This window comes from Salmo trutta, chromosome 7, assembly GCF_901001165.1.
Source record: "Salmo trutta chromosome 7, fSalTru1.1, whole genome shotgun sequence".
Classification (NCBI taxonomy): Eukaryota; Metazoa; Chordata; class Actinopteri; order Salmoniformes; family Salmonidae; genus Salmo; species Salmo trutta.
Window position 1 is genome coordinate 9,976,873 of NC_042963.1, and position 27,719 is coordinate 10,004,591.

Consider the following 27,719-nt stretch of genomic DNA (forward strand, 5'->3'; position numbering starts at 1 on the left):
ATAAAAATATTGTATGAAATGTATGCATTCTCTACTGTAAGTCGCTCTGGATAAGAGCATCTGCTAAATGACTAAAATAAAAAAATAAAAATATCCAATAGTCAAAGGTATATGAGAGAGAAATAGTCCTATAATAACTAAAACCTAAAACTTCTTACCTGGGAATATTGAAGACTCATGTTAAAAGGAACCACCAGCTTTCATATGTTCTCATGTTCTGAGCAAGGCACTTAAACGTTAGCTTTCTTACATGGCACATATTGCACTATTACTTTCTTCTTTAACACTTTGTTTTTGCATTATTTAAACCAAATTGAACATGTTTCATTATTTATTTGAGGCTGAATTGATTTTATTGATGTATTATATTAAGTTAAAATAAGTGTTCATTCAGTATTGTTGTAATTGTCATTACTACAAATAAAAAAATACAATAAAAGTAAAAATTGGCCGATTAATCGGTATCGGCTTTTTTTGGTCCTCCAATAACTGGTATCAGCATTGAAAAATCATAATCAGTCGACCTCTACTCAGGACACTGATATAAGTCAGCTACAGACTAATATGGTTGTCAAAGATACTGGTCTGCTGGCAGGGTGGGCGAACACAACTATACATCTCAATATGGCGCTTCAGGACGCCACATAACTTTGAAGTTAGCATGATGTATCCCTGGGCCAGTCAAGAGCGAGACAGGAGCCCTGCAGGAAGGGCTGGAGCTTCAGCAGTAGTTGGCCTATCGTCAGACGGCAGGCCATCCTCACAATCCAGTTCAGAGCAGCCAGGGGTTGATAGAGGATGAGGATGATGCAGTCACTTATAGAGGCCAGTAGATAGTGGTGGACCTTGTTATTTGTGCTTTGATCCCAGCGATGCTCCTACCCAAATTCAACAAGCGCCTCCCGGAAACTGGAAACAGAGGGAGACGAAAGGAGAGACTTGGACATGGAGACTGATGTAGAGAGAAAGCGGATCCAGCGATTACATGCACAAGCAAATATATAGGTTATAGGAAAAGTATCACAAATTCTTTGTCCCATTCTCAAACACACAGCCACAGTAGGCACATACTCATACAAAAAAACAGACCCACCTATTGAGGAGGTTCTCCATCTCATAGAGCCCCACCTGTGTGGTCTGATCCCAAAGTGACTAACTGATCATCAGAGGCACGTGCGCATTCCCCTCCAGTATCTAACACAACAACGACACAAACAGAACATCACAACAACTAACAGGCCTCAAAACCCTCCACAACATATCACCAACGCAACTCAAGTATGTGCATTAAAATAACATTTACCACAATAACATTGCAAACATTTTATATAGTGACCATTTTAAAGCAGCCTAAATGTAGATTGTATGTTTGTTAACCTGTGTGATGGTTGGCAGGCTGGTGCGGTAAAAGCCCTCATGGTCAGCGTCTGGTTCCTGGTCTCTCTGCCAGTCTGTCAGCTCAACCTCCAGGGGCTTGTGCATCCACCCAGACACTTTTCTCCAACACAATACATCCACCCAGACACTTTTCTCCTACACAATACAAACTCCACTTAGCAATGTGGGCTCTTGAATGAACGGTGATGCTCAAACCTTTCTGAATCTCACTGTATTAAACAAGTGTACATACACTGCATTCGGAAAGTATTCAGACCCCTTGAATTTTCCCCCAATTTGTTTTACATTACAGCCTTAAAATGGATTAAATAAAAAATTCCTCATCAATCTACACACAATACCTTATAATGACAAAGTGAAAACAGGTTTTTATAGACTTTTGCAAATGTATTAAAAATAAATAACTGAAAACCTTATTTACAGACCTTTTGCTATGAGACTAGAATTTGAGCTCAGGTGTATCCTGTTTCCACTGATCATCCTTGAGATGATTCTACAACTTGATTAGAGTGCACTTGTGGTAAATACAATTTATTGGACATGATTTGGAAAGGCACACACCTGTCTATATAAGGTCCCACAGTTGACAGTGCATGTCAGAGCAAAAACCAAGCCGTGAGGTCGAAAGAATTGTCCGTAGAGCTCTGAGATTGTGTCGAGGCATAGATCTGGGGAATGGTATCAATTTCTCTCAAGTCTATATAATTTCACATGGGAAATGACAATTGCTTCTAGTGAGAGCAGGTGTGTTTGTAATTACATGATACCTTGAGTCTGGAGTGGATGGATGAAGTCCTCAGACATTCCCTTTTGCGGTACTGTCCTAACCTCTCCAAATGCTCAGGGCAACAGAACACACCCAATACCCACATCAGGGCAGTGTCCCAGGCCAAGCTCTCTGCCCTCCACACCTCTGGCCACACCTCAGAGCGCTGCTGCAGCATCTGTCAATCAGATGTAAACAAGCTCAATTCACCAGATATTCAATCAAACAATATATGTGACAAGATCCACATGAAAAGGATACATGTCTGTCTGTACTTACGGAAAGATACGTTTTGTTGTTTTGCTTGTATGAGCGTGTGGTCATGAGCAGTTATGAGTTAATGGGGCGCAGCACGGTGTGTTAGTGTGTGTGTATGTATGTATGTATGTATGTATGTATGTATGTATGTATGTATGTGTATACAGTGGGGGAAAAAGTATTTGATCCCCTGCTGATTTTGTACGTTTGCCCACTGACAAAGAAAGGATCAGTCTATAATTTTAAATGGTAGGTTTATTTGAACAGTGGGAGACAAAATTACAACAAAAATATCCAGAAAAATGCATGTCAAAAATGTTGTAAATTGATTTGCATTTTAATGAGAGAAATAAGTATTTGACCCCCTCTCAATCAGAAAGATTTCTGGCTCCCAGGTGTCTGTTATACAGGTAACGAGCTGAGATTAGGAGCACACTCTTAAAGGGAGTGCTCCTAATCTCAGTTTGTTAACTGTATAAAAAGACACCTGTCCACAGAAGCAATCAATCAGATTCCAAACTCTCCACCATGGCCAAGACCAAAGAGCTCTCCAAGGATGTCAAGGACAAGATTGTAGACCTACACAGGGCTGGAATGGGCTACAAGACCATCGCCAAGCAGCTTGGTGAGAAAGTGACAACATTTGGTACGATTATTCGCAAATTCAAGAAACACAAAAGAACTGTCAATCTCCCTTGGCCTGGGGCTCCATGCAAGATCTCACCTCGTGGGGTTGCAATGATCATGAGAACGGTGAGGAATCAGCCCAGAACTACACGGGAGGATCTTGTCAATGATCTCAAGGCAGCTGGGACCATTGTCACCAAGAAAACAATTGGTAACACACTATGCCGTGAAGGACTGAAATCCTGCAGCGCCCGCAAGGTCCCCCTGCTCAAGAATACATATACATGCCCGTCTGAAGCTCACCAATGAACATCTGAATGATTCAGAGGACAACTGGTGAAAGTGTTGTGGTTAGATGAGACCAAAATGGAGCTCTTTGGCATCACTCAACTCGCCGTGTTTGGAGGAGGAGGAATGCTGCCTATGACCCTAAGAACACCATCTCCACCGTCAAACATGGAGGTGGAAACATTATGCTTTGGGGGTTTTTTTCTGCTAAGGGGACAGGACAACTTCACCGCATCATTTGACAGGGCCATGTACTGTCAAATCTTGGGTGAGAACCTCTTTCCCTCAGCCAGGGCATTGAAAATGGGTCGTGGATGGGTATTCCAGCATGACAATGACCGAAAACACACAGCCAAGGAAACAAAGGAGTAGCTCAAGAAGAAGCACATTAAGGTCCTGGAGTGGCCTAGCCAGTCTCCAGACCTTAATCCCATAGAAAATCTGTGGAGGGAGCTGAAGGTTCGAGTTGCCAAACGTCAGCCTTGAAACCTTAATGACTTGGAAAAGATCTGCAAAGAGGATTGGGACAAAATCCCTCCTGAGATGTGTGCAAACCTGGTGGCCAACTACAAGAAACGTCTGACCTCTGATTGCCAACAAGGGTTTTGCCACCAAGTACTAAGTCATGTTTTGTAGAAGGGTCAAATACTTATTTCCCTCATTAAAATGGAAATCATTTTCTAACATTTTTGACATGCGTTTTTCTGGATTTTTTTGTTGTTATTCTGTCTCTCACTGTTCATATAAACCTACCATTAAAATTATAGACTGATCATTTCTTTGTAAGTGGGCAAACACACAAAATCAGCAGGGGATCAAATTATTTTTTCCCCCCACTGTATGTGTGTGTATATGTGCCATTTAGACAAACAGAACCATCTGTCTCAGTGGTGGCCATGAGCATTAAATATGACTAAGCGTGACATCATCAATTCTGCGGCACAATAAACCTATGGAAAATATGACTAGTCTAAATATAGGCAAGCTGGAGATGCTGTCAGAGAAACACTTAGAATAAGCTTCCCTTCAAACACAGAAATAATTCCATTCGGTGAGGGTAAGAGAATTAGATGCATGCACATTTTCAGCCAACTCAAACACATTAAAGCCCTGTATTATTTTCTCTGTTGTGAGAAGTGGGTGTGAGTCAGCTGGTACAGTCTGTGGTGGTGGTTGTTAGTGATTTGAACGCAAGCATGTAGACGTCTGTACCTTCAGGTTTGTCACCACCATTCTTCTCTCTGTCTGCCATAAGTTCAGCGGTCCACCCATCCACCACCAAGAGAGCCCTACACATAGGACCAGAACACCAGAGAGAGAGCCCTACACATAGGACCAGAACACCACAGAGAGAGCCCTACACATAGGACCAGAACACCACAGAGAGAGCCCTACACATAGGACCAGAACACCAGAGAGAGAGCCCTACACATAGGACCAGAACACCACAGAGAGAGCCCTACACATAGGACCAGAACACCAGAGAGAGCCCTACACATAGGACCAGAACACCACAGAGAGAGCCCTACACATAGGACCAGAACACCACAGAGAGAGCCCTACACATGAGACCAGAACACCACAGAGAGAGCCCTACACATAGGACCAGAACACCACAGAGAGAGCCCTACACATAGGACCAGAACACCACAGAGAGAGCCCTACACATAGGACCAGAACACCAGAGAGAGCCCTACACATAGGACCAGAACACCACAGAGAGAGCCCTACACATAGGACCAGAACACCACAGAGAGAGCCCTACACATAAGACCAGAACACCACAGAGAGAGCCCTACACATAGGACCAGAACACCACAGAGAGAGCCCTACACATAGGACCAGAACACCACAGAGAGCCCTACACATAGGACCAGAACACCACAGAGAGAGCCCTACACATAGGACCAGAACAGCACCGAGAGAGGGGGATGAAGAGCCAGACAGTAGAGAAAGGAGAGAAGGCACATATCCATTCTACTGACGGCCTTCCCCTCTCACTCTCCCAGACACATCCTCTATGGAGGCCGGCAGGGAGGGAGGGAGAGGGGCAGAGGGGGTGGGAGCATGGTCTTGTATCCAACAGTGACTTTTTGAAATGTATTTTATTTAAATGGGCAAATGAATTTCATACATACTCACTGATAGAATGCATACCTACAGTACTTGTCATTAGAAATGAAGGGGGAAAACTCTATTCCGTCATTGTAAGACATTTCAATTAGGGAATTCTGTACTGCCCTTAACATCGGTAGCTTTGATGAGCGGATCTTCCACAGCTGTTGAGATCTGAGACAAACAAGGGACATTTCACAACTGCTTCCTCTAAAGGGAATTTATTTGTGTATCAGCAAGTCCTCTGACCTCTCCCCATCTGTGTGTTCATGTCTCCCCATTTCCTGGATCTCTTCAAAACACAGAACTATGCCCCAGGTGGGGGTATTATTACAGCCTTTGTATGTGTGATGGGATTTCTTAAAACTATTTTTCTTTCCAGCTTGTAACGTAATCCAGTTGATGCAGCTTCCACAAATCAGTGAAACGGTCAATTGGTTTATTTGAAGTAAATACTCCGGTAACATGTCTTTAGGGGTTCATATGCCAAGTACCATAATGGGTTGAGGGTACATTATCTAACAAAACAGACAGACAAATTTACCAGGAATGACAGTTACAGATTGGGGAGAGGATGCGATATTATTTCCTCTTAGGGTGAGACTAAGCCAGGGCCCCATTGTTCTTACTGTATCTCACTGACCACCCAGATCACTTAAGACACTGGTCTATCATTACTTCCCCTATAACATTGGCCTCGTCCCTGGGTATCTCACCAGTCATGTCAATGTTCTGCTAGCTATAGCCCCAGTATGCATTCAAAAAGGGCATTCTATTCCCTTTAAAGTGCACTACTTTAGACCAGGGCCCATAATACACCAAATAGGGAATATGGAGTCATTTACCAGACTCTGCCCAGTGTTCTGGCTGAACACAAAACTGAGGCATGGGCCCTGGGATGTACAGCTGGGCCACTCTTCCAATCATCACCTTGATCTGAGACCCAACTGCCCCACCTCCACCCAGAGGGGCTCCAGGAATTCTCTTTCTGTAGCAGTACACACTAAACACAGGCATGACTTCCTGTATGACATTCCTGACCCGAGTTCCTGCTCCATAGCCAACCATTCCCTCAATACTTTACAATGTTGTAAACAGTGTATGGCTCACTCGTTCATATGCTAATATTGCCATCACTATATTATGGAGGAAGATGTCAGCTTTAAGACGGAGGACAACGAAGGCTATATTTGAGCTTATGGGTCTTTAAACTCAAATGGTGTACCAAAAACATGGCAAATATTTTCCATATCAAATTTACAGAAGAGCATGACAAACTGCATGGACTCAAAACAAATTCAGACAGTGTATGCCATTAGACCCATTTGTATTATTTACTGGTAGTACCTTCATCAATCAAGTGCATATAAAGAATGTTGACAGGTATTTTATAGGGATAACATCCACATACAGAAAGAGAATGACCGATTGACAGTAAATACATGAAGGAAAAGAAAAAAACTAGGTTGACTAGTCAGCATATACATTCATCACCTTTTAGGCTCCTACTAGGATTTATCATGAGATGAGGCACTAACATTGTACACCTTATCATTCTATAGTCCATTTGAAGTGCTTGGGTACCATCTTTGTTGACAGGCCCCTGTTGTGTTATGCACAACACAGCAATAGATTGATTTAAGGAACACGAATAATTTAACTTGTGAAATAGTCAATATTTACCTCGTAGCAGAGGGCTCAAATTTTCAAGTACAGTACTATAACTCAACTTGACTGCAATTCTAGTTGAATCACTCAATTCACGAGTTTCTAGATTAGGTAGGTTGTGTGTCAGGTACAGATTTCTTATTTCCGAGAGACAGATTTCTACACTTGAGGGTATTACAGCAATGCTGTAGTAGTGAAACCATAGTCCATTAGCCATGTCTGGCTTTTTTCTGTTTGTCTTACGAAAATTATAACTAGACTAATCATCCGTTTAGCGTTAGGGCTCTTCTGCACTAGGTTTGATACGCATTTAATAGTGTTTGTAGATTATATGGATTCATTTTAATCATCTACTTCAAGCGCAGGTAAATAGTATATATATCATGCAACACACAACAAGATGGAGCTCTATTTTAAATGGCTATTGAAAGTGACAAATCCAAGGAAAGGCAAAATATCACCACGTCTAAAATAATCTCCCAATGGTAATCATAAGAATTCATAAAGATATGATATAAGTGTGTTAGACTGCTGTCCCTCATGTTCCCACAGCTGGCCTGGTTGTTGAGCTGTGCTTTAGCATGGTTCAGGGGGGCAGCGAGTCCAGGTATGCAGGTCCAGGAGAACCTGGTTCAGGCTCTCCATCCAGTCCCCTCGATCCTCCCCAGTATCTGCTGAGAACCAGCACCTGAAGAACAGAGAGAACATGTTATGAGAAATATCACAAGATCAATGAAAATAGACCACTGTCTATCAGATACAGACAGGCTCACTTTAGCAGTGTCAGTCCACCACAAAACATTAATATTGAAAACATTCATGACCACTTGTTGTCAAGCTAATTTGCTTGTGTCATAAGGGAGTAAGAAAATATGTAATATTATTTACTTGGCCAGAGTGCCCTGGTCATCCTGTTGTGCAGTCTGGACACTGCTGACCAGTTCAAAAGTATAGGGGCGAGCACAGGAGTCTCTCGTCACTGGCTTCACACTCTGACTAGAGGAACAAGACAGGGAGATGCTGCCTTCTGCTGCCTGCAAGTACAACAGAGAGAACAGTAGAGAGGAGATAAGGGAATGTTTAAATCAAGTTTGTGTGACTTTGTATATTCAGTTAAGAGAAAACGTTAATGTCCCCAAGAGGCAATGCATTTTGCAGCAGGGAAGGTACATAGAAATATTAGAAAAGATATCAGAAATATTATCAAGTGTATTATCATGTATGCAATAAAAAATGGAATTGTTATTCTTAGTTTCTTTTTTAAAAATCCTTCTGATAACCTGAGAGCCTGGAACCAAGCGCTCCAGTCACCTCTGTGATAGCTCAATGCCCACCTTGCTGCCTCTGTCATTGGGGTGGTTCCAATAGGACATGTGGTTTCCCTCCAGGACAAAGAAGCGTCGATGCCAAGCTCCAAATCCATTCACCACCTCAAACATTGTCTGGATGGAAGAAGGGAGAACGAAGGGGTGGGTGGAGGATGAATCACAGTAAAGAAAGTATAGAGGACAGGAACAGGATAATATGCACTTGAGAGATCGAAGCGAATTGGGTTAACAATTTTTTTTTTTAAACTCACAAGGAAGCCCTGGTGCTGGACATTAGAGTGGCTCTCGCTGTCCAGTTGCAGATATATGTTTCCCTCTAGTGGAGACAGGAAGGGCACCTGCACAGAGGTAGAATTACATGGATACCAGGGTTAAGCTGCTTGTAGTTTATCTAGCTAGGGAGGTAAACAAAACATGCAATAAAGAAAAATTGAAAAAAAGTCATATGAACATAGATTTATAAACACCTTTTAATCTACTTATGGAGTATTCCATCACTGATATTATAGCCAGTGTAGCGAAGACTAATTATTGATACCAGTTTTGCTGGCCGCATGAAAGGAGTCAAATGGAGAAGCAAAGAGAAAAAAGGGGTAAAAGTGAGTGTGCAACGTGGGGAAAAGTGAAAGTGAAACCTTTTCCTGAAACTCATCTCCCAGGAGTCTCCTGATTTTGCCTTCAAACTTCATCTGTGCACAAGTGGAGAGAGACAGAGGTAACATCCCAAGTGACTAGGGCTGTATAATTATGATTATTGTATAATTATGTAACCGACAGTAAGAGTGAATTTTTTGGGGGTCATAAACATCTTAATACATTCATTTTAGAAGATTGGGGGGGCGATTCAATTTCATATTCAAGTAGATATAGTTTAGCCAATAAATCGTTTTTCATTTTTTATGAAGTGGGTAAAGTTTGAGACAGGGGTGGTACCAAAGCTGTTTTATATTAGGTATGTTATAGATCATTCTCAAAGATGAATTACAAGCTAAAGATATTTGTCAACAAAAAAATTACAATAAATATCAAATTTGCATGACAATTAATTGTTACCCCAATATCCATAATCGTCACAGCCCTACAAGTGGCCCAGCCCAGACTAGAAAACTTTACTAACACCACGAAGAAAAAAGAAAAATAAATCATGTGAGGAAATGACAACCATCCGATCTCGCAACTGAAAAAATTACAATGGGTGGCAAATCTGAAGATATAACAGGATATACAGTAGATTCAGCCAAATAGATTAAGAGATAGTGGCACACATCCTCAAGTGGCAGTGAGATACAATCTAGCAATCAGGTGGTTCAAAATAAAACAAGAGGCACGATAAAACCATGGAATGGACTAACAAAACATGCATCCCTACATCTTCCCATACTGTAGGAGTGCACTAAACATATCTCATCCAGGCTGGAGCACTGCAGCAGGTGTGACTGAGACGGGCAGCCAGGTGAGATGAGCCTACCTTGTCCAGGGGGAACTTGCTCTGGCCCAGGGAGGCCAGGGAGATCTTGTGAGAACCAACCAGAGAGAAGTTGCTGGTGCGCCGGGTGTTCAGGGGCGGCATGGTAGAAGCTGTGGGGTGTTGATTCAATCCAATCAAACTGTCACCACTCAGGACAAATGCCATCTTCAGATCATATGCAACTAGGACAATAATACTTACATGTTACATTTTGGTTGGATCTCTGTTGAAAAGCAACAAGATAACGTTTTCAGATTAGAAACATGTAACAGGAAAGGGGGTATAAATATATGCCCCTCACCATTTCAAGCACTACACAGATAAGAAAGCAGATAATTTACCTTGATGGTGCTTAGAAGCTTCCTTGGAGTGACCTAAAAAATAAATATGATCAGAACTGAGCTTTTGATAGAGATCTCTCTCTCTCATTTTCAGCCATAGAACATTGGATAGCATTCGTAAATCAGAAGATGTCGCACTCACCCTTGACTTGGTGGAGCTGCGGAGATCCACATTGCAGGTGTTCCCTGAGCTGTGGGACTGAGTAATAGAAGACAGTTTGTAAATTATACATACAACCTGTTAACACACATTCTTATCACTGACCATCTACTATATTTACGAATACACACGTTTTAGGTGAGAAATAAAGTAATATGTTCCATCTCACCAGGCTGTAGACCTCCACATCAATCTCAAAGTTGGAGCGAATGTCCTGCCTGAAGGGACATAATACAGTCAGTCACAGAAAGAGTTGGACAGACTAGGGGTGAGAGCCATTTCAGCAGTAGTACAGCAGATATTACACAAGCATCTCCTTTAAAGGCAAAGACAGACCAGTAGGATTGCCTGCCGAGAGAACTTAGCGATTCTGCACAGAGTGCTGGCCGTAATTTACAAAACCGATTCAACATGGACCCTACAACACATGCGTCGACAAGTAAACAGCCCCCTACTGTACAGACAGACAATAGGTCTGGCGAGTTCTCCTTTACTCCTCACTTCCTCCATATGGAGCCAGTGGCGGGACTCACAGGGTGATGGAGGTGGGGAAGGAGATGGTGTCTCCATTCTGGGCGTCCACTGCCGTGGCCAATGGGGTCGCAACGATGTTGCAGGGTCCATAACGAATCAGGACAAAGAAATAATGAGTGGGCCGACCTTTAAGAAGGAGAGAAATAGTCAGGAGGGTTGTTCATTAATCACCTGGTATGGTTTCAAATGTGTCTTGAGCTGAAAATGAATTAATTGTACTTTACTACTTGAACATTTAACCCAAATGAAGCAAACAACTCACCTAGGCAGCAAGCAGCAGCAGAGTAAATGGTTCAAAATAAATGAAGCAACAAACGTCATACTACAAAGGTGATAACGCGCGTAGCCTAACTGTCTGTAGGTACCTGTTCGTGTGCGGGCAGAGCAGACAAACTCCACCTTGAGAGGGAGCTGGACACTGGTGATGCTGACAGTGCCCCTGCAGGGCTGCTGGGACATGCTGGAGTCCCCCTCACCATCACCCCCCTCTAGATCCTCAGAGGCTGAGCCCCCCCTCTCCTTCAGCCTGGCCACCTCAGCCAGCAGGGCTGCCCGCTTCTCACCTGACACAGAAGAGAGACAGAGGGGACAGAGTCAGATGATCAAGCAATGAAACAAATCAAGAAGTCCATCATACCTTCCAGCATAGACGTATACAGGACAAAAAAAATGCAATAGCAGTGAGAGATGAGGTTGACGATTATACACTAATTCAGCAGACAAATTTTGGGAGGGGAGAGAAAATGTCACGGAGCTAGGGGTGGGATAGGAGTGGATAGAGACTCACAGGAGACAAGCAGCAGTTTATCAGCCTCTGCCTCCTCCAGGGAGCCCCTGCCGTGGTCCTCGTCAGTGCAGCAGCTCAGGGCCTGCAACGTCTGTTTGATGACCATGTGCAGCTTGGCAGCATCCTCATTCAGAACCTGACCAATCACAGGAGGAGAGGATATTCACTCCAACCAGCCATACTCATTTAAATACTCTTTCTTTACATTGGTCACATTTACATGTGTGTGGTGTACCGCAGGGCAGCTCTCTTGGCCCTCTACTCTTTTCTATTTTTACCAATGACCTGCCACTAGCATTAAACAAAGCATGTGTCCATGTATGCTGATGATTCAACCATTACGAGTCAGCAACCACCACTAATGAAGTCATTAAAACCCTTAAAGTGTTGGTCTGTTTTGGAATGGGTGGCCAGTAATAAACTGGTCATGAACATTAAAAATAAGAGCATTGTATTTGGTACAAATCATTCCTTAAGTGCTAGACGTTAGCTGAATCGGGTAATGAATGGTGTGGCTGTTTAACAAGTTGAGGAGAGTAAATTACTCGGCGTTACCTTGGATTGTAAACTGTCATGGTCAAAACATATAGATTCAATGGTTGCAAAGATGGGGAGAGGTCTAGCTGTAATAAAGAGATGCTCTGCTTTGACACCACACTCCAAAAAGGAAGTTCTGCAGGCTCTAGTTTTGTCTAATCTTGATTAATATCCAGTCGTGTGGTTCAGTGCTCCAAGGAAAGACCTAGGTAAGCTGCAGATGGCCCAGAACAGAGCGGCACGTTTTGCTCTTAATTGTAATCAGAGGGCTAATATTAATACTATGCATGCCAGTCTCTCTTGGCTAAGAGTTGAGGAGAGACTGACTGCATCACTTTTTATAAGAAACATTAAGGCGTTGAAAATCCCAAATTGTTTGCATAGTCAACTTACACACACTTATCCCACCAGACATGCCACCAGGGGTCTTCTCAGTCCCCAAATACAGAACAAATTCAAGAAAACATACAGTATTATATAGAGTTCTTACTGCATGGAACTTCCATCTCATAGTGCTCAAACAGCAAACCTGGTTTAAAAAAAGAGCAATACCTCACGGCACAAGGCCTCTCCCCTATTTGACCTAGATAGTTTGTGTTTATGCATTGATATGTAGGCTACGTGTGCCTTTTAAAAAATGTATGTAGTTGTCATTGTCTAATGATGTTCTTGCTGTCTGTGCCTGGCCGGTTCCCCTCTCTCCACTGAGATTCTGTGCCTCTAACCATATTACAGGGGCTGAGTCACTGGCGCTCTTCCATGCCGTCCCTTCCAGTGGGTTGAGTCACTGACGAGGTCTTCCTGTCTGGGTTGGCGCCCCCCCTTGGGTTGTGCCGTGGCGGAGATCTTTGAGGGCTATACTCGGCCTAGTCTCAGGATGGTAAGTTGGTGGATGAAAATATCCCTCAAGGGGTTTGGGGGCTGTGCTTTGGCAAAGTGGGTGGGGTTATATCCTGCCTGTTTGGCCCTGTCCGGGGGTATCGTCGCATGGGGCCACAGTGTCTCCCGACCCCTCCTGTCTCAGCCTCCAGTATTTATGCTGCAGTAGTTTACGTGTCGGGGGGCTAGGGTCAGTCTTATATCTGGAGTATTTCTCCTGTCTTATCCGGTGTCCTGTGTGAATTTAAGTACGCTCTAATTCTCTTTCCTTCTTTCTCTGAGGACCATGCCTCAGGACTACCTGGCATGATGACTCCTTGTTGTCCCCAGTCCACCTGGCCGTGCTGCTGCTTCAGTTTCAACTGTTCTGCCTGTGGCTATGGATCCCTGACCTGTTCACTGTGATTACTATTATTTGAGCATGCTGGTCATTTATCAACATTTGAACATCTTGGCCATGTTCAGTTATAATCTCTACCCGACACAGCCAGAAGAGGACTGGCCACCCCACATAGCCTGGTTCCTCTCTAGGTTTCTTCCGAGGTTTTGGCCTTTCTAGGGAGTTTTTCGTAGCCACCGTGCTTCTACACCTGCATTGCTTGCCGTTTGGGGTTTTAGGCTGGGTTTCTGTACAGCACTTTGTGACATATCAGCTGATGTAAGAAGGGCTATATAAATACATTTGATTTGATTCCAATTTGTAAGTCGCTCTGGATAAGAGCGTCTGCTAAATGACTTAAATGTAAATGTAATTCTGTATTGTTTTGTGTGGACCCCAGGAAGAGTAGCTGTAGCTTTTGCAACAGCTAAATGGGGATCCTAATAAAATAACTAAAATACCAAATCCATGCACACCAATATCCAGTTATTATTCGGGACACTGAAGTATTCTGTTTGAGTTCATGCATATAAACATCCAGTTCACAATAACCCGAAAACACTTGTATCCCGGTTATGTAAAAAACCCGGATTAGATGCCTGGGACATGCCGATGTAAGACGGGATACTGTGGCATGTAAACATCTCATCCCCTTTACTGTTGTTTATTGTGGTCTGTGCAGGCTCAGTTTCACATATCATGGGTGTTGTGTGATGTCATCTGATTGTCAAACAAATCACTTCAAAAAGTAGACTACATGTGCAGTTCGATACACCATAATAATTTAGCCTACTATAAATTAAAATTACATTGACTTACAATTTCCTATATTTGGTAGGCCATATTATACATTTCCGACATTTGGTTGTCAACTATAGTTTGAGACATACAGCTTCTCTTCTGTTATAAATTGTTGCCCCAAAAGACTAAATAAAGTAAAGCTCACCAGAATGTCTTACGTCAAAAGAATGAATGCATGAGTAATCTACAGTAGTTAACATCGGTAAATTTGTCAGTTTTACCGTTTCATTTAGGGACTGGGGAGAAAACAGAATACCTCTAAAAGTGAAAAGATCGGTCCTGTGCAAAATGTCATCAGTTTAACCAGTTAAGGAAATTAAATCCTGAGAAAATGACGAAACACATTTCTGATAAAACTTCAGTTCGTCTTGAGTGCATATTTTATGTGGTTGAAATACTGTCTGCTTGCATAACAGTGTCAAAGATAACACATACGTGTACTCGCATTTCCGCAAGAGATGCTATAAGAAATAATTTCTCCACTCCTGTTCCCAAGACAACAAATAGTCTAATTTCACTGTAAGGAGTTAATATTACACTATGTGAGCGGTTATAGGCCTACAGTCAGCGTCCATATTTCAGTTACTATTTCAATTAACCCATATGAACTTAAATAAGAAATATTATTTTGTATTCATGGATACAGGGATACTCATGAGTGGGATATCAAAAGATGCATGGAAACAGCTTCTACCGAAAAAGACCTTAAGCAGGATATGCGCTACTATCCGGAATACTGCGCGCATGTAAATGTGGTCAGTGCCAAAGCCAATGTTATCCATGTGGTACATTTGTAAATGCCCACATAAAAGGACACGCAAAGTTTGGATGATATTCTACACAGTTAGTAACTCTCCATGACGCGGAAGACACACAATAGACTCAACCGTTCCAACAGTCCTACTACAGACCATGATCCTTTCCTTGGTGTTGACACAGGGCTGGGGGTGAGACTTCTCAGCGGCATGCCTCTGCACCCTTGGGGTTACTCTCTGAATGGCTGGCTTGGTGCTCTGTCTCTGGGTGCGGTAGGCATCGATGCTGTCAATCACAAAACACATTGGAGTCGTCACAGGTATAAATAACAAGTCAATCACATATTTCGAAAGATTCAGTCAATGACTTTAATTTCACTCATGTTAGCTGACCATTGTCAGTTTTGCTTGTCCAGAAGTGACAAGATGACTCACCTGTAGAGAGGGGCACTATCAGCAGGGGGCGTGGACAGCTCTTCAGGAGTCAGAAGTAGGGATGGAGGGTTGGCTAGCTGATTGGCTGCAAGTCTCTGTGGGGATATCAAACACGTGGAGGGACATTTAAGTGTAAAAGACTCAGACTTTGAAAGCCAAGAATAATGACATAAAAAAACGATGGGGGAAAAAAACCACGCCATTTAAAATGAAGTTATGGGCAGAAAGATGAATTCAACGCCATCTTTCATCGAATCAGATGGCTTATTCATCACAAAACCATTGATGTTGCAGATTATTTTTGTGATTACTTCATTGGCAATGTAGGGAAATTCAGGCGGGAAATGCCAACAACGAACAGTGAGCCATCGTATACATGCATTAAAAAACAAATAATGAAAGAAAAGCATTGTAACTATGAATTGTGTAAAGTTAGTGTGGGAGAAGTGGAACAATCATTGTTATCGAACAACAATGACAAACCTCCTGGCATTGACAGATTGAAAGCTACTGAGGATGGTAGCTGACTGGCCACTCCTGTCTATCATATATTTAATCTGAGTCTAGAGGAAGGTGTTAATCCTCAGGCCTGGAGGAAAGCCAAAGTCATTCCACAACCCAAGACTGGTAAAGCGGCTTTGACTGGTTCTAACAGCCGACCTATCAGCTTGCTGCCAGCTCTTAGCAAACGGTTGGGAAAAATTGTGTTTGACCAAATACAATGCTAATTCTCTGCAAACAAATTGACATGCTTTCAGCATGCTTATAGGGAAGGGCACTCAACATGTGCTGCAATGACACAAATGACTGATGATTGGTTGAAAAAAATTGATACAATTTGTTTGAGCTGTACTGTTAGATTTCAGTGCAGCCTTTGATATTATTGACCATAACTTATGTTTTACGGATTTCCAACTTCTGCCATATTGTGGATTCAGAGCTCCCTAATAGAACTGAGGGTTTTCTTTAATGGAAGCCTCTCGAATGTCAAACATGTAAAATGTGGTGTACCGCAGGGCAGCTCTCTAGGCACTCTATTCCTTTCTAAGTTTACCAACGACCTGCCTCTGGCATTAAACAAAGCCTGTGTCCATGTATGCTGATTATTCAACCATATACATGTCGGCAACCACAGCAAATTAAGTCACTGAAACTCTTAAGGAGTTGCGGTCAGTTTTGGACTGGGTGGCCAGTAATAAACTGGTCCTGAGCATTGTATTTGGTACAAATAATTCCCTAAGCTCTAGACCTCAGCTGAATCTGGTAATGAATGGTATGGCTAATAAATTACATGGTGTTATCTTGTATGGCAAACCCTCAACTTTTTCCACATTTTGTTTTGTTACAGCCTTATTCTAAAATGGATTACTTTTTCCTTTAATCTACACAAAACCCCATAATGACAAAGCAAAGACAGGCTAAGAAATGTTTTAAAATGTATAAAAAAAATACATAAATATTCCGACCCTTTACTCAGTACATTGTTGAAGAACCTTTGGCAGCGATTACAGCCTCAAGTCTTCTTGGGTATGACGCTACAAGCTTGGCACACCTGTATTTGAAGAGTTCTCCCATTCTTCTCTGCAGATCCTCTCAAGCTCTGTCAGGTTGGATGGGGAGTGCCGCTGCACAGATATTTTCAGGTCTCTCCAGATATGTTCGATCAGGTTCAAGCCCTGGCTATGGCTGGGCCACTCAAGGACATTGAGACTTGTCCCAAAGCCACTCCTGAATTGTTTTGGCTGTGTGCTTAGGGTCGTTGTCCTGTTGGAAGGTGAACCTTTGCCCCAGTCTGAGGCCCTTAAAGCTCTGGAGCAGGTTTTCATCAAGGATCTCTGTACTTTGCTCTGTTCATCTTTCTCTCGATCCTTACTGGTCTCCCAGTCCCAAACACTGAAAAACATCCCCACAGCATGATGCTGCCACCACCATACTTCCTTCACCGTAGGGATGGTGCCAGGTTTCCTCCAGATGTGACACTTGGCATTCAGGCCAAAGAGTTCAATCAGACCAGAGAATCTTGTTTCTCATGGTCAGAGTCCTTTATTGTCCCTTTTGGCAAACTCCAAGCAGGCTGTCATGTGCCTTTTACTGAGGAGTGATTTCCGTCCGGCCACACTACCATAAAGGCCTGATTGGTGGAGTGCTGCAGAGATTGTTGTCCTCCTGGAAGTTTCTCCCATCAACACAGAGGAACACTGGAGCTCTGTCAGAGTGACCATCGGGTTCTTGGCCACCTCCCTGACCAAGGTCCCCCCCCCCCCCGCCGACTGCTTAGTTTGACCAGGGAGCCAGCTCTAGGAAGAGCCTTGGTGGTTCTAAACTTCTTCCATTTAAGAATGGAGGCCACTGTGTTCTTAGTGACCATGAAGGCTGCAGAAATGTTTTGGTACCCTTCCCCAGATCTGTACCTCGACACAATCCTGTCTTGGAGCTCTACAGACAATTCCTTTGACCTCATGGCTTGGTTTTGTTTTGACATGCACTGTCAACTGTGGAACCTTATATAGACAGGTGTGTGCCTTTCCAAATCATGTCCAACCAAATGAATTTACCACAGGTAGACTCCAATCAAGTTGTAGAAACATCTCAAGGATCAGCAATGGGAACAGGATGCATCGGAGCTCAAATGAGTCATCGCAAAGGGTCTGAATACTTATGTAAATAAGGTATTGTTTTTATTTTTTCATACATTTGCTAACATTTCTAAAAAACCTGTTTTCGCTTTGTCATTATGGGGTATTCTGTGTAGATTGATGAGGACAATTGTTTATTTAATCAATTTTAGAGTAAGGCTGTAACGTAACAGAGCGTGGAAGAAGTCAAGGGGTCTGAATACTTTCTGAACGCACTGTATAGATTAAATGGTTGTAAAGACGGGGAGAAGTCTGTCCATAATAAAGAGATGCACTGCTTTTGACACCACACTTGAAGGCTCTAGTTTTTGGGCTAATATAAGTTTAATGCATGCCAGTTTCTCTTGGCTAAGAGTTGAGAGACTGGCTGCATCACTTCTTATAAGAAACATTAATGTGTTGAAAACTCCAAATTACTTGCGTAGTCAACTTACACACAGCTCTGACACACACACAAACCAACAGGGGTCTTTTCATAGTCCCGAAATCAGAACAAATTCAAGAAAGCGTACAGTATTATTAGCATACAGAGCCATTATTGCGTCGAACTTCCATCTCATATTGCTCAAACCTGGTTTAAAAAAACTGAACGCAACACCTCTCCCTTATTGACTTAGATATTGTGTGTATGTAATGATATGTAGGCTGTGTGTGCCGTTTGTAAGTATGCAGTGCTGTTCTTGTCTATTAATGTTCTGTATGATGTCATGTTTCATGTGTGGACCCTAGCAAGAGTAGCTGCTGCTGCCGCTTTCCCAAGAGCTAATTGGATCCTAGTAAAATACCAATCACTTTCAGAATCACATTGAACTATGTGACCATGGCACCACCGTCTGTCTGCCGAGCCTTACCATAGGAGTGACCACAGCGTCCACAGACTTGCTGAGAGGGGAGAGGATAAAGCTGGGTGGGAAGGACAGCAGCTCATCTGCACTGGAGTCCAGTTCCTTGGTTTTTTCCAGGTCTTCACCCTCTTCAGCTTTGTCCTTGTCCAACTCTGTGTCCGTTTTCTCCTTCACCATTCCGCGCATCGCTGTGGCTATGCCACTGTTGTGATCCTCAGTGTCCTCTTCACTCTCCTCTTCCATCCTTCCCTGGGCAGCAGCCTCCAGCACCTCATCAAACATGAGGTCAATCATCTCAGCGGTGTTGGTTTCATCGCGAGAGCTCAGCTCAGCCTCTGTGGATAAATCCCCATATGCAGCAAGTTACATCCAGACATAAAAAACATCGCCCTAGTGCGTCTACAACAGGGTTCCCCAATTGACGGTGGTTTTATTTCGCCCAGAAAGTTCTGAGCCCCAAAAACATTAAATTGTTTAATTTGTTGTTGGACATAAGACTAAAAATACCAGGAAATCAGCTACAAGTTACTTTGATTGGATTTATATATCACTTTTCTACCAACTGAGGTACTCAAAGCGCTTTACATAGTAGGGGGAAACTCACCTCATCCACCATCAATGTGAAGCACTCACCTCAGTGATGCACAGCGACCATTTTGTGCCAGAACTCTCACCACACATCAACTATCAGTTGGAGAGGCGAGGAACGATATATGCCAATTAGGAATGAGGTGGATGATTAGGTGACCATGATGGAATGTGGCCAGGTTGGGAATATAGCCATGACACCGGGGTGAACACCTCTACAATAAACACCATGGGATTGAGACCATAGAGAGTCAGGACACCCGTTTTACTGTCCCAAAGACGGTACCCTACGCAGGACAATGTTCACAAATGTAATCAAGGTTTGAAATGATTATGTTTAGTCAAATATTACAGTGCATTCAGAAAGTATTCAGACCTTTTACCTTTTCCACATTTTTTTTACGTGACAGCCTTATTCTAAAATGTATGATTTAACACACAATATCCCATAATGACAAAGCAAAAACAGGGCTAAATTTTTGCAAATGTTTTATAAAAATAAAAACAGAAATACCATATTTACATAAGTATTCGCACCCTTTACTACGAGACTCGAAATTGAGCTCCGGTGCATCCTGTTTCCATTCATCAACCTTGAGATGTTTCTACAACTTGATTGGAATCCACCTGTGGTAAATTCAATTGATGGAAATGATTAAAAAAAAGGCACACCCCTGTCTATATAAAGTCCCACAGTTGACAGTGCATGTCAGAGCAAAAACCAAGCTATGAGGTTGAAGGAATTGTCCATAGACCTCGGAGACAGGATTGTGTCGAGGCACAGATCTGGGGAAGGGTACCAAAACAAACTGAGAAATCGGAGAAGGGGCTCAGGGTGGAGATGCGAGAACCTTCCAGAAGGACAACCATCTCTGCAGCACTCTGCCAATCAGGCCTGTATGGTAGAGTAGCCAGACGGAAGCCACTCCTCAGTAAAATGCACATGACAGGTCGCTTGGAGTTTGCCAAAAGGCACCTAAAGGACTCTCCAACTATGGGAAACAAGATTCTCTGTTTTGATGAAACCAAGATTGAACTCTGGCCTCAATGCCAAGCGTCACGGCTGGAGGAAACTTGGTACCATCCCAACGGCGAAGTAAGGTGGTGGCAGCATCATGCTTTGGGGATGTTATTCCGTTGTCAGGGACTGGAAGACCAGTAAGGATTGAGAGAAATATGAACGGCGCAAAGTACAGAGAGATTCTGGATGAAGAGCGCTCAGGACCTCAGACTGGGGTCACCTTCCAATAAACAACGAACCTAAGCACACAGCAAAGACAACGCAGGAGTGGATTCGGGACGAGTGTCTAAATGTCCTTGAGTGGCCCAGCCAGAGCCCGGACTTGAACATCTCTGGAAAGACCTGAAAATAGCTGTGCATTGACGCTCCCCATTCAACCTGACAGAGCTTGAGAGGATCTGCAGAGAAGAATGGGAGTAACTCCCCAAAAACAGGTGTGCCGAGCTTGTAGCGTCATACCCAAGAAGACACGAGTCTGTAATCACTGCCAAAAGTGCTTCAAAAAGTACTGAGTAAAGGATCAGAATACTTGTCTAAATGCAAAGGTTTTTTTTTTTATAAATTAGGAAAAATTCCTAAAAACCTGTTTTTGCTTTGTCATTATGGGGTAGTGTGTAAATTGAGGGGGGAAAAAAACAATTAAATCCATTTTAGAATAAGGCTGTAACGTAACAAAATGTGGAATAAGTCAAGGGGTTGGAATACTTTCCGAAAGCAACTGTATATCTTTAGGCTTCTTGCGGTCAATTCGCAGTCCACAAATATATTACCTCAAATGTACATATTACCTCAATTAGCCCGACGAACCGGTGTCCCCGCACATTGACTCTGTACCGGTACCACCTGTATATAGCCTTGCTACTGTTATTTTCACTGTCATTTTAAATTTGTATTTCTTTACTTATCTATTGTTTACCCAATACCTAGTGTTTTACTTAATAGCACTTTTGGTTAGGGCTTGTAAGTAAGCATTTTACATTTACATTTAAGTCATTTAGCAGACGCTCTTAGCCAGAGCGACTAAGGTCGACACCCGTCGTATTCAGAGCATGTGACAAATAAACTTTGATTTGTTTTATTATGTTCCGGCCCCACGACCAACCACTCAAAAATAAATTGGCCCGCAGCTGAATATAGTTGATGATCCCTGGTCTACAACATGTTATTACAACATGTAACAAATATTTTTTAAATGTTTGGCTGTTCATAGTGTAGAAAAAAGATGAGGTGCAAAGTGTTGGCCGTGACCCATTGAATCCCTTGTTTAGACAATGTCAGTGACAGAAAAATTTGACCAGTATCTTTATGCCCAGGTGTGTGTGTGTAACCCAACGTGGTTGTGTCTCACCTCCTGTCCAACTTGTGCCAACAACCTAGACATGTCTCACCTGACATACTTTCTCTTTTCCAGCTAGATGAAGAGTCCAGCTCAGACAGAGCTGAGTCATTGATCATTTCTGGCTCCAGGATAAATGTGACTTTCTTTAACCCTCTGGCCTCTGACTGTGGTTCACCAGTCTGTTCCTCGTCTGTAAGCAGCACAGTGTCTCCTTGTTCTCTGTCTGACACAGCTGATGCGTTTGAGGCCTCTCCCTGCTCTGGACCAAACTCCCCCTGGTCTTCACCTAGAACAGACTTCTCACCCTGGACATGTAAAATACTTTCTGCTTTCCCTTGTCCTTCAACTCCAGAAGACTCCATCTCCTCACCTAATAGGTCCCCAACCTTCTCTAGTTGGGACTGAACTACCTCCTCTTCCTCACCTACAGCAGACCCCACCTGTTTCTCACCTAAAGGGGAACCCACATCTTCCTCATCTACAAAGGACCCCACCTCCCGGTTGTCCTCCTCTTGCAGGGACCCCACTTCCTCATCTACAGGGGACCCCAACTCAACTACAGAAGACCTCAGGTCCTCCTCTTGTAGGGACCCCATCTGCTCCTCAACTACAGAAGAACCCAACTCCTCACCATCTCCTTTTGACTCCATTGAGACTGCCTTTTGCTGCTCTCTCACTACAGGACCCTCTGCTGCCTCATGTTGTTCATCTGGTAGAGAAGTTCCCTGACAAATGTCCATAGCGCACTCTGCCTGCTCCTCAGCCATGTGTCTCCCCTTCACCTCTTTTGGTGGGACATCCATGTGAACTGAGGATTCTGCCACCTCACCTGTTGAATAATCACAATCTGACCTCTCTACACTGATATTTGCACAAAATTCAGATTCTTAAGTTTGTCAGATTTCTCTCAACATATACTATTAACTTATCTACCTTCAAGCTCTTAAACTGTAATAATGCATTGACTTCTCCTCTTGCAGTGTCTTACCGGTGTCTTGAATTGGAGGCTCCACTCCATCGACCTTAGTGAAGACAGATGTCTCGGTAAAGCTGCCGTCCTTCACCCCAAAAGGTTCATCACCAGTCACATTGAGGTCTGCCTGCTGGACACAGACAAATTAGCCCCCTAAAATACATTGTTCCTCTTATGCACATGTCTATGCATCTACAGCAGAAGGTACTCAACCCCCTTGACTTCCCACTTTTTGTTGTGTTACAGCCTGAATTTAAAATTGATTAAATTGAGATTGTGCCACTAATCTACACACTATCCCATGTCATAGTGGCATTTTTTTCTTTTTTTAAACCATTACAAAATGAAAATATGAAATGTCTTGAGTCAATAAGTACTCAACCCCTTTGTTATGCCAAGCCTAAATAAGTTCAGGAGTAAAAATGTGCTTAACATGTCACATAATAAGTTTCAAGGACTCACTGTGTGGATTAGTGTTTAACATGATTTTTGAATGACTACCTCAACTCTGCAACTCGCATATACAATATGTAAGGTCCCTCAGTCAAGTAGTGAATTTCAAGCACATATTCAAACAAAAGATCAGGGAGGTTTTCCAAAATCTCACAAAGAAGGGCACCAATTAGTAGATGGGTAGAAATATGAATACTGAATATCCATTTGAGCATGGTGAAGTCATTAATTAGGCTTTGGATGGTGCATCAATACACCTTGCCGGAGAGGAATGAAACCGCTCAGTGATTTCACCATGAGGGCTATAGTCATTTTAAAACTGTTAACAGTTTATTGGCTGTGAAGGGAGAAAACTGAGGCTGGATCAACATTGTAGTTACTCCACAATACTAACAAAGAGTAAAAAGGAGGAAGCATGTGCATAATAAACATTTTTAAAATTTCCAATAACATGCATCCTGTTTGCAACAAAGAAATTAAATGTTGTCTTGAATACAAAACATTATGTTTGGGGCAAATTCTTTACATCACTGAGTACCACTTCATATTTTCAAGCATTGTGGTGTCTGCATCATTGTTATGGGTACTGCATGCTTGTCATCAGCAAAGAACTAGGGAGTTTTCTTAGGATAAAAAAACAGAATAGAGCAAAGCACAAGCCAAATTCTAGAGGAAAACCTGGTTCAGTCTGCTTTCCAACAGACACTGGAAGAGGAATTCACCTTTCAGCAGGACAATAACCTAAAACACCTGGCCAAATCGACACTGGAATTGCTTACGAAGACGACATTGAATGTTCCTGAGTGGCCTATTTACAGTTGACTTAAATTGGCTTGAAAATCTATGGCAAAACTGGAAAATGGCTGTCTAGCAATGATCAACAACCAACTTGACAGAGCTTGAAGAATTTGAAAAAGAAAGTGCAAATATTGAACAATATAGATGTGCAAAGCTCATAAAGAACTTACCCAGAAACACTCACAGCTGTGATTGCTGCTATAGGCGTTTCTAACATGTACTGAATACTTACCTAATTAAAATATATTAGTGTTTTATTTTTCATGAAATGTTCATAAATGTTATAATTTTTCTTCCACAATTAAATCCTACTTTAACGCAACAAAATATGGAAAAAGTCAAGGGGGTTGAATACTTTCCAAAGGCATATATTATAAAGATTCTGTACCACTATATGAAGGACCAAGTGAACCCTATACCCGAATACCATTCAAGTGACCTGGGGGATGAAAATGACACATCAGTGACACCTGTGACACTTCAAGACACCCTGTTCTCCTCAGAACCAGTTAAACTCAGTCCATAAGTAAACTCACATTCCATGGTTGGAACGGTGGCCACTGCAGTCTCCTGCTACGTCTAAACATCATCCAAGGGGAGAATGAGGAGACGGGTGGGGTCGCCCTCTAATGATATCACAACAAATATTTTTCTATCAGGAAACAAGTACTCGAACTCAACATTTTAGTAATTTAGCAGACGTCTTATCCAGAGCAATTAACCCTTTATACACATGGGAATTTGCTACAGCATATTGAAATGTTTGTTAAAATAAGAAATATGAAAACGCATAACCACGGTAGTAATTGAAAGGGAACAGTTTGGAGATAACGGGAAAATTATTAGATCAAATGGTGAGTACACAACAGTTCACCTGACAGGACTGAATCCAAACATTACACTTGATTTTATGTGCATTTAACATTTACTGTACGTTGTCGCATTCGTTTATAACGAAATCTGAAAATACTCTGGATACATTCAGTAACATAAGCCTATTCCTGGAAAATGGGGGTATCTGCAACATAAAACAAAAAATGAAGGGTTTGAGTGAGAGGACTAACTGGTGTCTCCAAGTGGACACACACACCTCTCCAACGTGTGCACATTTCCTAAGCAATTTTATGTCAAAGAGTTCAACTATAAAAGGTACTTGAGTTCTCCTAGCTGTGCTGTTGAGGAACTAGAGCAAGCATACTTGTAGTCATTTCATTTGGAACACAGCCCTGCATAACCGCCATCGCACAATTACTGTTCTTCACACAATTCAAAAAGGGTCCATTATAAATCGCAATATGGGTCAGGTGGGCATGACTTGAAAGCTTGTTCAATTGCCAACAAGTTATAAAATAAGATCATAGAGTTTTAGACAATTAAGAGAAACAGGTCATAATTTGTGCACATAATTTAAGATACTGTTTGAAGAGGTAGAGTTATAGGCATTTTCGAAAGACAGGCAGGGACTCTGCTGTCCTAGTGTCAGCGGGAAGCTCGGCCATTGAGGTACCAGGACAGAGAAGAGCTTTGACTGGGCTGAGCGGAAGCCACAAACATAACCCTTAACAACAATATTCCGTGACCAGACACAAGAGGGAGGGTAACAAAACTTACCTCAGTCAGCGAGGAATCAGAGAAGCTTCGCTTTAAGAAGACATTCTCTGTGATTGGCTGGGCCCTTACAAGACGCAGCTCCTCCTCCCTCTCCTGATTGGTCAGACAAATTGAAGCCGTTAGAAACTTCACAGGAATGTTAAGAATTGTGCAACATCCATATTTTAGAATGCATTGCATACCTCATGCTTCCTGGTACATTTTACATATACATGTTAGTCATTTAGCGGACACTTATCCAGAGCACCTTAGAGGAGCAATTGGGGTTAAGTGCCTTGCTCAATGGCACAGACCTGGCGTATGCGGGAGGCTTGTTTGGAGCTGGGCGTGTCACTGGCCTCGAGTTTCAGTTGTAAGTTGGCAACAGCGTTGGAGGGGGTACGGGGCCACCGGTTGGCTGGCAGGGGGCTGGCCTGAGGAGTGGTGGGGGATCTAAACCGCTCCACCCGCGAGCTGAATTCTGCCTCACCTGAAAAACAGACCAGATGCTCATATCATTTAACCACTTTAGTGCAGATGTGTTCTCACTTGCATTCAATGAATGGTAAAGAAGCTGGAAGGTAAATGTATAAGAATCCTCACCAATAAGATGGTGCTCTTTGAATCCATCCTGGAATTTAATGGATGGTACCCCAGACCCTGGATCAGAGAGGCATCTCTGAGCCAGCACAAGCCCTCCTGTAAACAAAACATCCCCTGTTGGAGTCACTGTTTCTCAATGACTACAGATCTGAGTGTTGCATGGATACTGCCATATTCTAATTCCATCGATACTGTATACAGGCTCTGAGTTGGTTATTTTAGGAGGGGGCGTTATCCTCTTACCCTCACATCTCTGGGTTAGTTGCTGTACTCTGGAGCGGACAGAGCAGAGAGCAGGGGTGTCAGGCTTCACCAGCTCTGCACAGCGGAGGCGGTCTCTAGTTGAAGACTTCTTTGTAGGGCTGACGTTCTCGTTGCCCAACACCTCCAGGCGACGCCTTTTCTGAACATCATTGACATCTGTAAGACAGGAAAGGGAAGCTCACAATAATAATGTGTATGCCCCAACACTGCACTGATGATGGATGACAAGAGTTGACACTAATTAACACTTGTTCAAGCCTTTAAGAGTCTAAGACCTCTCTAAGCCAGGGACGTGGGGGGTCTGCTTAGCTATATGGAATTGTTTTAAGGTCATTGCCATTTGATTTTGAATTAATTTATTAATTAGATTTTCGCGGGGCGTGGACGTCTACCTCAGGGGGTTTAACAAACACTCATGCGCACGCAGTGATGTTGACACACTCACCAGACGAGTGGACATTGTCTTCTGTGTCAGACAAAGGATCTCTATGTCTCTTCAAAGCTGTCGCCAACCCACTTCGAAATTCCCCATCCATGATCTTCCTGTAAAATAAACACCGAATTAAGTGTCTAGTTATCGTTTATGCAACTTAGCTAACGTTAGCTAATTGATTTATTCGGTAGGTTCGCTACAATAACTCAGCTGGCTAGCTACAAGCTAGCTAACTGGACTCTGGAGAATGCATAGATAGCTGAATGTTACTGCTGCTAGCTGGCTGAACATACTTTCAGCTATTTACCTATAATGTGTCGGATATAACATCCACTTACCTCAACAAAAGTGTCCGTGTAGGTCAAGCAAACAAGTCACGACTGAGCATAAACTGCGGAAAAGATTCGAACGGCTGTTAGTTTGACGCCTTTTCAAATACACTTTGAATTTCAGCGGGTCTTTGGAAGTGCGTCACTGGTGGGTGAATAAATTACCATAACGCCAAGACCGAGCGCGCAAGCCTTTCTTCTTGTGTTTACGGTAGATTCAGTTTCAAGTTTTAATGTCACGTGCACAAGTACAGTGAAATGTCTTTCTTGCAAGCGCCAAACCCCGAAATGCAGTAATAAATATCAAGGTAGCACTAAAAATA

General features: G+C 42.8%; 1 protein-coding gene across 9 annotated transcripts; it reads right to left on the bottom strand.

Annotated features, from left to right (window-relative positions):
- Positions 1–6,641: 6,641 nt before the first annotated feature.
- On the bottom strand, positions 6,642–27,512 carry LOC115196895 (anillin). Of its 9 annotated transcripts, none has more exons than XM_029757889.1 (26): positions 27,406–27,512; positions 27,080–27,177; positions 26,614–26,790; positions 26,371–26,466; positions 26,082–26,257; positions 25,789–25,881; positions 24,714–24,803; positions 22,942–23,053; positions 22,585–22,782; positions 22,003–22,143; positions 19,012–19,340; positions 15,525–15,619; positions 15,246–15,375; positions 11,739–11,874; positions 11,317–11,514; positions 10,951–11,077; positions 10,587–10,635; positions 10,400–10,456; positions 10,258–10,290; positions 10,118–10,139; positions 9,917–10,026; positions 9,084–9,137; positions 8,700–8,786; positions 8,455–8,562; positions 8,009–8,154; positions 6,642–7,808 (listed from the first exon to the last, which is right to left on the bottom strand). In XM_029757889.1, exons 2-26 carry the CDS (start codon positions 27,168–27,170, stop codon positions 7,697–7,699), a joined length of 2,967 nt encoding a protein of 988 aa, XP_029613749.1. In that variant the 5' UTR covers positions 27,171–27,177; positions 27,406–27,512; the 3' UTR covers positions 6,642–7,696. The 9 variants fall into 9 exon arrangements, with proteins under 9 accessions (XP_029613749.1, XP_029613748.1, XP_029613752.1 ...); XM_029757888.1 differs by having other exon boundaries at positions 22,942–23,056; XM_029757892.1 differs by lacking the exon at positions 24,714–24,803.
- Positions 27,513–27,719: the final 207 nt, after the last annotated feature.